Source organism: Macrobrachium rosenbergii, chromosome 27 (assembly GCF_040412425.1).
Source record: "Macrobrachium rosenbergii isolate ZJJX-2024 chromosome 27, ASM4041242v1, whole genome shotgun sequence".
Lineage (NCBI taxonomy): Eukaryota > Metazoa > Arthropoda > Malacostraca > Decapoda > Palaemonidae > Macrobrachium > Macrobrachium rosenbergii.
The window spans coordinates 15,727,175-15,743,120 of NC_089767.1; the positions used below are offsets into that span (position 1 = coordinate 15,727,175).

Consider the following 15,946-nt stretch of genomic DNA (forward strand, 5'->3'; position numbering starts at 1 on the left):
TAACTGCTATTACGATAGAAAAGAATACAAAACGGGCAGAAAAATATCGGAGCTGGAAATATTAACTGAAGTAAATTCACCCTTGTGTACCTCTATATCCAAACATAGACTATTATCTTATTTATTTGTCAATGATTACATTAGAACATTTATACTGAATCATATTAATTACACAATAAATGAACACGATATCATTTCGTGTCGGTGTCTATTTTGGGCGAACTTAATGTATGTACCGGCTTTACAAAATGCAAAATATGAAAGCTACAAACGAAATTTAAACTGGTACAGAGAGGAAGAAAGGGAAAATAAACAGAAAAAATAAACAATATAAAAAAAGCCTGACGTGTTAAAACGTAATATTTATGAAAGGTTGACGCCCGGTCGGAGGTGATATTAAAGCTTAATTTGGGGGTCAAATAAGTCAAATAACATTAAATCTTATGAACTTGTTTGACAAGAATTAACTTGGTTGCACCTTTATGTTAAGTCCACATAAATATAGAGAATCTTTCACGGGTGCCCGTACAGTAAAGAAACAAAATATCAGGTTTCCCAAATTATTAGAGTAAAGTGTAGTGATCCTCCTTGTAGTGTTTTTGTATTTGTTTATGTTACACACCTACCCTCGGAGAGCAGTGTTATGCGGCTTAAGCGGTACAGAGACCATGGTCAGCAATGCTCACTGGAGCCATAGGACACACACATATACATACATACATATATATGAATACATGCACATATATATATATATATATACATATACTGTATATACATATGTATCTATCTATATATATATATATATATATATATATATATATATATATATATATGTATATATATATATATATATATATATATATATATATATATATATACTGTATATATATACATATTCTATGGCTCCAATGAGCATTACTGATCATGGTCTAAACAATGCTTATGCCATACAACACCCTTCTCCTAAGGAGGGCTGGTAACATAAACGAGGACGAAAAACACTACAAGGCAGAGCACTACACTTTATTAATAATTGTGGTTACCTGATATTTTGTTCCTATTCTGTACAGACACCCGTCAAAGATTCACTGGATATAAGTGCACTTAACAAGGTGCGCAACCATTAGAATTCTTGTCAAACAGCCTCATAAAATTTAATGCTATTTGACTTCTTTGACACCCATAAGCGAAAACTAAACACGCCATTTTGCTTAACCGATGATGCTGTAAATATGCCCACATGCAGAGACCAAGGGTAAATATTAAGGACCTTTATTCTAGCGAGAGAGAGAGAGAGAGAGAGAGAGAGAGAGAGAGAGAGAGAGAGAGAGAGAGAGAGAGAGACTTTGTTTCGATGACGAACATGAAAAAACAAGGGTGTAAATCGTTCAAGGACAACGTCCTCTTCATCCCAACTCCTTCAGAACTGATGTACATGTGACTGAAGAGGCCGAGTCACTCATGTAAACAAGGGTGAGAGTTTGAACTGTTTGCGCAGACAGATTGTTTCAACACTCTTCCATGCTCCGTCGGGCATTCTTCACTCAAACACGCTTCATTCAAGTGTAAGAATTCTATTTTAATAGCTACGAGGAAAAGGTCTTATTGAAAGCAGTCGTTCTTTCATGTAGCCTTTTCTTTTTCTAAAGGCTGGTATATATACAATATACAAATATTTAAATACGTTTTCACCATGTTTTTGTGCCATATCACTATAGGGTATGAGACTGCAAACCCAACACCAAAGGCCATTTGGTGACTCACAATGCGGAGGGGCAGGAATGTTGTTATTTTCCTATCCCACAGGGCTGAAAGTTTGGGTGACAATGGCTTCAAGAGAAGATGCTCATCTGCCATTCTGGGGCCACTTCTCCAACGACCTTAAGTTTCTGGGAGTCAAGTGCGGATGATGAATGCGAATAAATAATAAAAAAAGTTGAATCTGGTGACATGAACGCGTTGCGTAGCAAAAGCTGCGCCAGAAGAACTGGAAGGTTGAGAAATGTGGAGCTATGTATTAGTGGTAAAATGGCTAGCCTAGGTGAAAGGTTGGATCAGTGTTCTGAGAAGGTTTGGTCATGTGGAAAGAATGGAAAAGGATACCGATTTGTTATGATGGAGGGGCAGGTGTATGAATCAGCAAATGCTGTGGAAGCTTTTTGCTTAGGTGATTCAGTCATTAATCAGGAATGAATTATGAATGTAGTAGTGACCCTTGTCTTGTTTTTTCTCCTAAGACACCTTCGTTATCGGAGACGTTTTAAAAAATATATATATTATATATACAGTGCGTACACACACACGCATATATATATATATATATATATATATATATATATATATATATATATATATATATATATATATCTAATGGCGTGAGTCCGTAGTGGTATCTACTCTTTAAAATATGGTAGAAGTTAATAGAAGATTCTAATGCCATATACAGTCCTTCACAATTTACGTGAAAAACTGAGGTGTGCATATATATATATATATATATATATATATATATATATATATATATATATATATATATATATATACATACATACATACATACATACATACATACATATATATATATATATATATATATATATATATATATATATATATATATATATATATATATATATGCACACCTCACAGTTTTTCACCTAAATTAGGAGGGACTGTAAATGGCATTAAATCTTCTATTATTTTCTTACATATCTCAAAGAGCAGATACCTTTACGGGCTCACGTCATTCGATGTCTACGGTTCCTGGAAGCCACTGATTGTGTTCATGAATATTTCCACCTTACTAAATGGGATTTGTTTTCGTGTTCATCTGTGCGTGTCTTCATTCCTAGATTTAATATGAAAATATATTCTTATCTTACTTAACAAAATTTCAAATGAAAACATATTTTAAGTTGAAAGAAGTCAGTGGTGGTTCCATGCGTAATATGAATAAATGTAAGTCTTACAATATCTACTCCTGTTGTCTCAATATACTGTATCGCTTTTTACATCTAAAACGCAGGCTAATTATCAGCCCGTTAAACACCACCAACACTTATACATACACACACACACACAATATATATATATATATATATATATATATATACATATATTACATATACATACATATATATATATATATATATATATATATATATATATATATATATATATATATACAGACATATATTTGTATATTCACATATGCGCGTTTATCAAATAATACAGCTAAATGTACGTACAGTATACAAAAAACGTATGTTTGTCTATGTGCAACTGGAAGTGATTTAAATAATCATGATTTTAAACCGTATTATTCATAAGATAGCAAAATTGAATGCAATCCTTCATTTACTTATTCCGTTTTTGATAATCATGTCGATAAATCTTAAAAATTAAGAGGTGCTTAACGTAATGATTAAAAAATAAATATGGAAGAAGAATTATGGCTAGAAAGCTATTTGTAAGGCATCAGACGAAATTGCAGCTTGAAACTTAAAAAAAAACACACACACACAGAGAAAGACTTTGGATGTAACATATTAAAATAAATAAGTAATGTCATAAGCATCATAGCGGCCGAGTGACAGCGATTCAATGTGGCGAAGGTTCAGTGGAGTTCTCGGCTGGCCTTGAAATTTGGATGAAGTGAAAGAAGAATAAACAAATAACATAAGGAACATGGCAATGAAGGACACAAAGAGATAGATAAACATATGAAATTACCAAGCTCCTAAGAATAAAGATTGTGAATGTAATGACAAAAACAGTTCTGGAAGAGCCCAAGTAGTACCATACTTACCAACACACGACCGCCCATCCGTCGAGAGAACAAACCCTCTCCTGCAGGTGCAGGTGAAGGAGCCGAGGGTGTTGGTGCAAAGGTGTTGGCACCCACCGTTATCAGTGGCACATTCATCAACATCTTGGCAATTGTGCGGGTCCAGGGGGTGCGGCTGGAACCCGCGGTGGCAGGCACAGGTGTAGCTACCCAGAGCGTTGATGCAGACGTGGACACACCCACCGTTCCTTAATCGACACTCGTCCACATCTGGAGAGAAGACGAAGAAGAGAAAGAAGAAGAAGAAGCAAAAGAAAAAGAATAAGAAGTGTGCGTTGCGTGGTTTCATTACAAGGACTTTGCACAACACGGTTATGGGAATAGGTTTGGAACATTGAGATGTCTACTGTAATAATAATAATAATAATAATAATAGAGGTTGAAATAAGACCACATTCTAGTAGATACTTTGGTGCACGACAAGGAAATCCGTTACTCTCTCTCTCTCTCTGTGACTAACCTGTGCACGTGCGCCCATTGCCTTCCCAGCCATCTCTACATGAACATCTGTGGAATCTTTTGAAGCTTTTGCAGATGGCGTGGCTGTCACAGCGATGGTGACCTGTACGACAAACATCTGCAAAGAACAGGAAGCGTCTTACATTAGGAATCCATTTAAAACCACAACTAAATGTACGGCTTAAAGACCAAGAATTAATCGACATAAAATAAATAAGAATGGAAAGCATACGAAAGGTGGCTGGATATGGACCTCTGGTCTCTCACCTGCAGCCTCACTTGGTAACGGAATAACATATAGGCCGGGTATGAACCATTTCGTTTCAAACTTACCTCGAAAATAAAGCTTAACTATATAGTTAAAATAATTGCCTACCTATCAATACGCATCTTATATATATATATATATATATATATATATATATATATATATATATATATATATATATATATATATATATATATATATATATATAGTATATATAGTTTTATTGGTTTTCTTGTCAATCTCTTTATAGTTTTACAGGGAAAATAGTTATGTAAGTATTGATACTGCAACTACAACTTTTGAGGCTGCTGCTAGTCCTGATACCACAATTTTGGCCAATACTACAAATGCTACTGTTCCTATAAATAATACTGAATAGTAACTACTTAAATATCCGTCTGAAGGCCAATGGTATTTAGCAAACGTTACCATAACAAAAATTATTCGAAAACTCTCGAAAACCACTGCTCCTGAATGAAGCAAGAAGTCGAAATTTTCAGGGTTAAATCCCGTTCTTATCTGAGTCACATTTCACCTTTGGCAACTGCATAAACTTTCTTCAGAGCAACCTCGGGCAAACATTCTCGACTGAGGCAAGCGACGTTACACTTTGGGTTTTACCGTTTTTTCGAAAACATGGAAAATCGCAATGCCCTAAGAATTTAGAGGTGACATTGTAGGAAATTGACTGATAAGTGGAATATTATAAGTTTTGTTTGAAGTTTGATTCAGAGAGATACCCAGATCCTCTGTTGGTTAGTTTTGAGACCATATGACTTAAAATACACACATACACACACTATGTATATATACATAAACGTATATATTATATATATATATATATATATATATATATATATATATATATATATATATATATATATATATATATATATATATATACACAGTATATAATCAAAATCAGTTGGGTCAATTATTATAAACATTATCATAAATATAATTTAACCAGACCATTAGGGTGCCATTGTTAACTCTAACAGGGCTTGAGAGAAAGGTTTCTTCTTAATGATCATAGCAGATCTTATTTAACAATATGCAATTTTTCAACAACTTAAAACTGAAAATGATGAGGTCTCTGATAAACCTTCTTTCAAGTATTTGTTTCCGATACTTGATATATTTCGCTAGCTGAATGTTGGACAATCACTATACAGACGTTTGGCTGGAAGTGTTGTATTGCTTTTTCTACATTCAGAAAATCGGTCGTGTGATTATTCATCAAATACCATCGGGTCAGACGACTGTGACCAACTCGAAGACGGGTCAAATAATACGGGGCATATAGGGCCAACTTCCATTTAAATTTCATGAACACCTTACAGAATGAGCGACTAAGCAAGTGTTAAAAACAACAGCAACAAACAACAGTAACACTATTAACAGTAATAATAAAAGTAATAGTTACCTGGACAGTACCATAAACACGCCGAGAGTGGTGAAGTATAATGACTGTTATTATCACCTGGTTTATTTTACGTAACTTGACTTTAAAGAATTTTTCTTGGCTTGCTCTTTGTACGTTAAGCTGTTTCTATTACACACATTTTATAAATACTTACAAAAGCACAAACACAATCAAACAAACTACATTCCACACACTGGGAAAATTAAAAGCTTGACTTGGCTTTACGAAAAAAATATTTATAACCATTTATCTGACCACAACGGTCATAACATTTGCGGTTGAAGTTAGCGATGAGGAATGTTGTTCTGTCTCTATCCAGCGCCTTATAAAAGGATTTCTGATGATTTTCCTTAATTTTCTGATAAACCTCCCTCCAACATCCTGTGCAGAATGGGATTGAAGGCACACAAACAGGCTCTTACACTAATATTGTTACTATTCGACAGCTGTATTGGTGCAGATTCGTTACATCTTGTTATTGTACCACTATTTGACCGATCAGTCTTATGCTATTTTTTACTACGGTGGACTATCCCATTGGCCAGTTCTGACTATTTATATTGATTTACGCTAATATTTTATTAATTGCTCTTCCGGCGTACTGTTTTTAATAGCCTGTGCATACTTTTTTAAAGTTGCTGTTTGAGAATATAACACTCACACTGAATATTTTCAAATTAGATTTCATGGATTCAACTCTGATAAAGTAAGGTAGGCTATACAATGAGTGTTCTCTGATAATTCTTTCTTAGTGTTACCCTTATTAGAGTGTCTTCACCGCTTTGTTATAGAATCCAACTATCTAAAATATAAACCAGATAGGATAACTGACTCCCTGTTTTTCTAATGTTCTTTATCGTTATCCAAAAACTCGGGATTGACAGCACGTAATGCTTGCTGGAACACTGACAAGAAAACGTTTTTATATAAATACGTGTTAGAAAAGCTTGTACCCAAGTGCATTCATTTGATGTTTTCTATTCATAATACATTTATCCTGAAAGGGTTCATTCTTAATAACATCTATAAAAACCAAACAACCAGCTGTTTCAATTTTTAGCGTGAATTTGATATAAAGACCTTGTTTTATTTGGGTCTGATGGGCAAGGAAATCAAACGTCAGTGTAAGACTAATCATAGTATCTACGGCGGAGCAAAGTAAACCTTAAGGTTATCTGCATCAATGCAGCTGAAAATTTGAATTAATAATAATTTAAGAACAGGTCTTCGATCCGTTGATCCTATTCTGGAAAAGACCCCGGGAGGAGATTTAAAAGTGAAACTAAAGACCTTCAATATGAATCCTTGGCAATGTCGTTGGCTTTCTCATTTTCTAATTCGGTATTTGCTTAATTCCAGGGCTATTTCTCATTCGAATTATAATCACAAAAGTGACCGCTGTGCTCATAAACGATTTTGTGCCCTTTTATCATTCTAATTACATTACTTTTCGGCAATGAGGGGGTTTTCTTGAATATTTTATGAAAGTTTTTATTTTCCATAATTACATACACATATATATACATATTTATAAATTTATGTATATTATATATATGCATATATATTATATATAATATATATACATATGCACATATATAAATATAGATATAGGTGTATATATATATATATATATATATATATATATATATATATATATATATATATATATATATATAAAAGTGGATCCACTAAAAAAATTGGTTCTCTTTATATGCCGAGTCGAGGATCAAACAAACCGTGTGCACAAAAATCTGACTTCTTTCCTCACTCCGTCCATAAAAATACCAATTAATTACTAAAAAATTATGCCGCCCTCTTTTAGATCAAACCGAACACTTCTCATCTACATGGCATAACATAAGTTGCGTTTTATAAAATCAATCAAAACAATCAATCAATAAATAACAAGAGTTACAAAAATGGATCAGTGTTAGAGGTGGTTTCGTGATACGGAAAGAATGGAGAAGGACTGTCATGTTCAGAAGTTCTGGGAGGAAGAGGGAGAAGAAGAGGGCCATAATAAAGATGGGCAGATGGAGTGAAAGATGTTGGAAGGGAAAGGACTTAATATCAAGAATATAAGCTTGTTTTTAAGACAGAGAAGAAAATAGTGTACATGAAGGCTGATGTGATGCAGATGGAACTTTTGTGTAGATATATGAAGCGGCTGATGTTATGGAAGCTTTATGTAAAGAGGTTCATTCTTGATTCAATAGTTGATGGATAAATGTGGTAGTTTCGTTTTCCTCCGGAGTCACGCTCTATTACAGGAGTCATCTTAGTTTTGCAGATAGTACACACACATACATATATACATATATATCTGCAAAACTAAAATATATTATACAGACATGTACATATGTACTCAATATATATATACATATATATATATGTACATATAATATATATATATATATATATATATATATATATATATATATATATATATATATATATACTCTATGTATATATATGTGTGTGTATAAGTGTATGTGTGTATATATACATACATATATATAAGTGAATTTATTCATATATGTATATTTATTTATATATATATATATATATATATATATATATATATATATATATATATATATATATATATATATATATATATATATATATATATATATATATATATATATATATATATATATATATGTGTGTGTGTGTGTGTGTGTGTGTGTGTGTGTGTAGAGCACAGGTGTGAATCAGACTGGACAGGGTGGCCCGCTAATAGGCAAGTGCTAATCCCAACCTCATCATTCGACAGAAATCCAATCAATAGCGAGGGATGAGTTGGACTGGGCGGTGGTTTTCCCATTAATTGCACAATCCTTATCAAGATGCCTTTGGAAATTAACCTTATTTACGACATCCTTCAGAAGCCTCGTCCCGCTTCGGGATAGTCGGCTTTTTTCACTCATGCAGTTGCAACAACCTGCCTCCTCCTCCTCCTCCTCCTCCTTCCCCCCCTCCTCACCTTCCACATTTCTACCTTCCACCTCATCCTCACACTATGTCTGGTTTCTCTCTCGATTGTACTTCTTGCTGTTCCCAAAATTACTGTTTTTTCTTCATCCTTCTCTTGTCATTCTTTTCCAGTATTTATTTTTCCCTTCTTAGAGCGGTATTTATAATACTTCCCTTTTTTTCATTAGTATATATATATACACACACACACACACAGAATATACACAGTAAATGGACACACGAGAACTTCTTATCCAACGGCAAACAGTTACGGCGTTCTGCAGGGCCTGCCACTTGAACCTGAATGCATGGATTCAGGTCTTATGTGCCTCTGTTATCAAGCACATTCAGTTTTGTTTCTGTCTACGTTACCTTTGTCTTCCATTCTTGAACATCAAGTAATAACTAATTTGTTTCATTACCTTCGCTGCAAATCCACACTTCATTCTCTATAATTTAATGTAATAAATTATCAGTACTTTAATATAAATCCTTCAAGTAATTCACATAGTCCTCTTGAATTTGTGTTTTAATTGATTTTTTAAATTTATGCGTGATGTGTATTTCAGCATCTTGAATAAAGTTTTATAATCGTATCAACAATTTCTCTAACACGAAGAAACACTGACTATGTGGTCTGAATAAGTAAGAAAGCGCTATTTTTTGGTCTTCAAAAATCAGTTCGCGTTTCAGGATCTCTATCACCTTTCTTTGTCAAAAATAAGAATGCGAGAACAGTCCGTGTGAAAGCAAAAGTATTCAAATGGCTATAATTTTCTTTCCCAACTAAAAAAAAAAAAAAAAAAAAATTAGTAAAAGCGGAATACCACAAGCGTTGGCCAAGGATTGTCAGTGGTTTTTCCTAAGAGTTTCTCTAGCTGTAAATGGCTTATAAGTTAAGAGGCCTGGTCACTGGAATCTTAGACGAAAAAATATAATCATAATCACAATTCTGTTCCTTGACATAAATACTTTTCACTTGCTTTTTAGTTTTCTGTAAAAGAAAACTACTGAGATGGTTTTTTGTCTGTCCGTCCGCACTTTTTCTGTCCTCCCGCAGATCTTAAAAACTACTGATGCTAGAGAGCTGCAAATTGGTATGTTGATCATCCACCCTCCAGTCATCAAACATACCAAATTGCAGCCCTCTAGCCTCAGTAGCTTTTATTTTATTTAAGGTTAAAGTTAGCCATGATCATGCGCCTGGCACCGCTATAGGTGCCAACAACACAGACCAACACCGGCCGTGGCTGAGAGTTTCATACAGCATTATACGCTGTACAGAAAACTCGATTGCGCCGAAGAAACTTCGGCGCATTTTTTACTTGTTAGATTGTGTCATTAATATCACTATTATAACTGAAAGTTGCGCGTTTTCCTAAACTAGTCTGACATGACTAGAGTCCATGACACTAACTCGCTTTCAGATTTTATTTCAATACTTTGCAACGATCACAAAAATTAATGCTTGAAACGATAATGTTTCCACTGCAAAGAACAACTAAAATCATCCTCAGGGAAAAGCAAGCACTTCACAAGGAATTTTTGCTTGAATGGCAAGTTTCATGAATATTAATATTTGAGGTGCTTTTCAAATGTTTTTACGTACAGTAGACAATTTGAATTTACTAAACCAAAGACTAAAATTGTATAAAAAAAAAAAAACTGACTTAATGTGCAAATACTTCCCAGCAATTTTAATTTGTTTAATTTTATGAAATCCTTTATTAACGCGACAGGAGAGCCATAGACCCTAATTTCTGACCACTACACACATTTCAGCTGTGTATGAATGCTAACGGTAACAACTACTTATACTAGCATAAATTGTTTTCCAAATTTTGATTATATCATTATACAAAAAAAAATCATCATGAACACAATCTTCTTTCGCCAAAACCTGTGATAAAGGCAACGAAAAAAAAAGTTTCGTAGAAAATGTCTACATATATTTTATTCAAAATGAGGAGAAAATTACCCTGAGGAGACGAGGACAAATTAACCTTGAAAAGTGAACCAGTATTCTTGTATGACTCATATAGGAATTCAGGATTTCAACTCCACCCTAACAAGTTTCACCTCGATAACCAGTCTGGATATATAAAATATCTTCCAAACTTAGGAAGCCTATATACATAAAAAAAGCAGAGAATGAGATTACGAACCGATTGCCAAGGCAGTCAACTGCTATATTTCATTACGCAGCACTCTGGGGCTAGGTCATTCCCATTATTCTCTCAGGAATCTCGGTATTTGTGGTAATAAGCGCATCCATAAGTGTGAGGGAATCTAGAAGCTAAGAGGGCACTGTGGTTATTACAATTACATAAGTATCTAGGAAAAGTGACATAACATATATATATATATATATATATATATATATATATATATATATATATATATATATATATATATATAAAGATAGATATATACATATGTGTGTGTGTGTGTAATTCAACTCCAAGACGTTTTCCCTCACAGGGAGGCCTGCAGAAGGTGTTGGCCTTACACTGGAATAAGTTGCAAGCCGCACGTACACTATTTGTTTTATCAAAGTCACAAGGGTATTTAATGGACTGTGCCTAAAGCATTTCAACCCTTTCAAGAACCAAACGTGAAACCAAACAGACATATATATATATATATATATATATATATATATATAAAATATATATATATATATATATATATATATATATATATATATATATATATATATATATATATATATATATATATATATATATATTGTTGAATGAATAACGATTACCTTTAAATATTCAGAGAAAAGGTTTAGCAATTTCCAGTTACGCATAAGTACGTCTTTTTTTCATTAGATATGCAAACATCGAAAAGAAACGCACTTCGTCTATAACTTTTGGAAAAAAAACAAAGCACTTTAGAACATATCCTCAGCTCAGAGATCTACGATAGAAAGGAGAAAAAAGGCTAATTGTTCCTCTTACTGCTCTGCTAATCGTTCTGGTCTGCTACACTTATTTCATTAATTCATATTTTACCCAAATTCACTGCTTTCTTTGCTCCCAGACTTCGCTGCATTCATAATTAAACTGGGACTTCGAACTTAAAGCACCTTCTATCAGCCTCCTTTTACTTCATCAACAACTGATTTATCCCAAAATCCTGAACATTAATTTAAGTATACCTTAGTTTAACCAGACCACTGAGCTGATTAACAGCTCTCCTAGAGAGGGTTGGCTCGAAGGATGATTTATTTTACGTGGCTAAGAACCAATTGCTTACCTAGCAACGGGACCTACAGCTTATTGTGGAATCCGAACCACATTATAGCGAGAAATGAATTTCTATCAACAGAAACAAATTCCTCTTATTCTTCATTGGCCGGTCGGAGATTCGAACTCGCGGCCAGCAGAGTGCTAGCTGAGAACGGAACCCACTCATCCGACAAGGAACTAAGCTTCCCTCCGCACCGGGTACACGAAGAGCTAAAGGCATGACTGACAGAATTGAAAGAGATTTCGAAGAGATTGAGGATGACCCATTATCTCCTTCAGCCATCAATTTCTTCCCCGAAGCTATGCAAGAGATCTCTCACAGGTCTAGACCTGGCCCCTGCCTGATCTGACAGCATTGCCCTGCCTGGAGTATCTCCCCCTCCCGGACAAATGAAAATCCCATGAAGATTCTCCACAAATTTGTGAACTAAAAACGCAACGTCTATGTCTAAGGCCGTTAGTAGAATGAGAGATACTTATTAAATGGTTACCTGTATTCTGTCAAGCCCCAACTTGAACAGTTCATTATTTGAGTAAAGTTGTTTAAATGGATGCCTTCGGCTAAATGATCTCCCTACCTCATGAGTAAACACATGACTAGACCACTTCAAGATACTCTGATCCATCTTTTCACTTTCGCTAATGCTCCACCTTTTCGTCAATGCATTTTCACATTTCTCACCATTTCAGTCCTTGTACGGCATGTACTGCGCATGAAATGTATTCATATTAACATTCTTATTCAAAATTTTCATGTATATATATATAATTATATATATATATATATATATATATATATATATATAATTATATATGCATATATATATACAAATATATATATGTAATTATATATATATATATATATATATATATATATATATATATATATATATATATATATATATATATATAAATATATATATGTAATTATATATATATATATATTATATATATACAGTATATATATTATAAACATATATATATATATATGTATATATGTCTATATATAATATATATACTGTATATATATATTTATATATATACAAACGATGGTCTTTTAATATAGTTCTACCTATCTCATTTGACTAGAAAGTACGACCACCAAATGAAATCATCATGTAAAACAATCTCCACTTTATTTTCTTAAAACCCAACCAAACATGAACTTAACGTATATAAAAATGTTCATTACAATTATACGTACAACAGGAGGCGAATTTGAAAACAACTTATTGAGAAATTTAACTCTGAAACTTATTAAAATATATACCATTTCTGTAAATACTCGTTCTATTGGAGAAACAAATCCAGTTATGTATGAGTACATGTATTTAAAAGGAGAATCGAACAGATCCCCGAAAGCTCTTTGCAGATATTTATTTTTAAATATATGTACTGTATACAGTACATAACTGTGGATTTGTTCCCCCATTTCAAGACTCATGCTACTATGAATATTTTTTTAAATTTTTGAATCCACGTTTACTCGTGCTATTCCTGTAGTTGTATGTTTACCTTTAAGGATCAACTCAGGCTACTTGTTCTGGAATGATAGATTTATATGCAGTCGGGTTGACAGCAGTCCTGTCATGCTATGAGTCACCATGCACCATTTAAAAACTACTGTAGTGTTTCTGAGCACAAGTGGGTATCCGCAAGAAACAGCAGACATTTAAGCAACAGTCCTCAGTGTGATCAAGAATATTGCCTGGCAACAAAACCATTCATAGGGAAGAAATGGAATAATTTTTCAGATTTTATATAATGCTCATAAAGACATACCCACAGGCATACATGCATTCATACATACACACAGACACGCATTATATTTATAATATATAATATATATATATATATATATATATATATATATATATATATATATATATATATATATATATATATATATATATATATATATATATATTATATAATTCTCCAATTACATGAACTACTATACACATACAGAGAGAGAGAGAGAGAGAGAGAGAGCAATATCACAATCACAACACAATCCCTCTCATAATACATGTAACCTGTTACGTAAAAGAACACACGCACACACACACACCTGTGCGTCTGCTGCCATAACGACTCCTGTGGGCGCCCCGGGAGGCGGATCTCGTGTGAAATGGGCGGGAATTTTGGGGATAGCTGGGGCGATCGTGGGCGGTGAGCCGGGTACCCCTCCCTCCCGGCGTGGGCACGATTTCACGTCCATTATTCGCGTCGTATCCCACGCCCACAGCGTGGTCAGTCCAAAGGATAAGGCACAAAAGGATGGCAGATGACCCCTGCATCATCTTCATCCTTCTGATTCCTCGTAGTTCATCGTAATGTCCTTCCGATATCCTTGAGTCCTTAAGCCTCAGCCAAGTTCCTCAAGATCCTTATGGTCATTTCCGTTGACTTGTTCTCTCTAAGTGTCTCTAAGATGTTTATGATTATCTTAATCCTCTCCTTTCTGTCAAATTCCTTGGCACTCACCGCTATCTTTATAGTTTTATGCCATTAGGTTATTTTCTATTAATATTCAACACACATATATGAATAAATATTTAGTAAATTTCTACCTGAACACAACCACCTTATCTACTTAACTTATTCCGTCGACATATTTCCCTCAAGCGAGAGGTCTGCTATTTCTATTTTATTAACGTTCTGAAAATATATTTCCTAACACAGTCGGGTTTATCTCAAACTGCTCAACAAGGAAATCCCTCTCACAGATTCACTATAATAGTTCCTAAAACAATAATAGGTATATTTTGTGTCTGATTTTATCAAGATTCTCAGTTCCTCTGTTCTTTTGTAAGGTTTCAGTCGAATACTTTCAGACTTTTTCTCCTTTCAGGTTTGGGCACAAGTGAAATTCTTCACTTGTTTTGTAACTGAAAAGTTTTTGTGCAACTACAAATATCTTTTTAAATCAAGGTTCTAGGGCAGCATTATCTCAGTATATTTTCAACATTTACTGATGCACTTCAACCCTCGATGTCTTAAAGCATCTGGAAATATAATTTTACAAACGTTTACAATTCAAATAGATTTTTCTTAGCAAATGTTTTTCTTGGATTGATCAGCAATTTAGGCTACCACTCCCCAAGATTAATTTTTTTTTCCCAGGTCGTCGTCAATTACGAAGAGTTTTTAGTTGAAACTGACTCTTGGCAAATTCAAGATTCCAAAATTCTACTGTATGTTAGAAAGATTCCTAGCAGAAACAAATCTCATATTTAGATTTGCAACAAGCGTGAGAATGTTGCATAAACTTAAAATTTGCGATTTGGGTCTAAACCCACCTAATTACAGGTGCCTTTTACCTTATAGTTATTCTTTTATTTGTGAATTTCAGAACTAAATCAAACCATGACAGTTGTAGCATTAGAAAACTTCCGAACAATCTTCCTGAATTATTGAACCACAATATATTTTCACTTCATAAGATTTTTTCTTTCCACATCATTTGCCAAACCACTAAGACATACTTTGAAAATAAACAATCGTTAAATCTTAAGATACTGTTCCTACTGCACATCAACTTAGTATGCAAATTCTTTAAACTTCTCTCAGTAACTTTACATTTCGAAACCGGTCGTATACGGAATCAAACTCCTATACACTATCAATACAGGGCTGTGCACACATCAGTATCCTTAACTGTACGTAAATTCATACGAATTAGTATGATTAAATTATGACCTTTTGCACCC

The 15,946-nt window shown here is 33.7% G+C and overlaps 1 protein-coding gene across 7 annotated transcripts in view; it reads right to left on the reverse strand.

Moving 5' to 3' along the window:
- Window positions 1-15,946, reverse strand: part of LOC136853430 (signal peptide, CUB and EGF-like domain-containing protein 1) — a 185,120-nt gene that overhangs the window by 45,041 nt on the left and 124,133 nt on the right. For 3 of the 7 annotated variants that reach the window (XM_067128986.1, XM_067128989.1, XM_067128987.1), the window contains exons 2-4: window positions 14,305-15,241; window positions 4,308-4,424; window positions 3,809-4,057 (exon numbers count right to left, since the gene is read on the reverse strand). In XM_067128986.1, the coding sequence (XP_066985087.1) occupies window positions 3,809-4,057; window positions 4,308-4,424; window positions 14,305-14,542 (604 nt within the window). In that variant the 5' untranslated portion in view covers window positions 14,543-15,241. The remainder of the gene's footprint in view (window positions 1-3,808; window positions 4,058-4,307; window positions 4,425-14,304; window positions 15,242-15,946) is intronic. The other 4 variants (XM_067128982.1, XM_067128985.1, XM_067128983.1 and 1 more) reach the window with 2 other exon arrangements.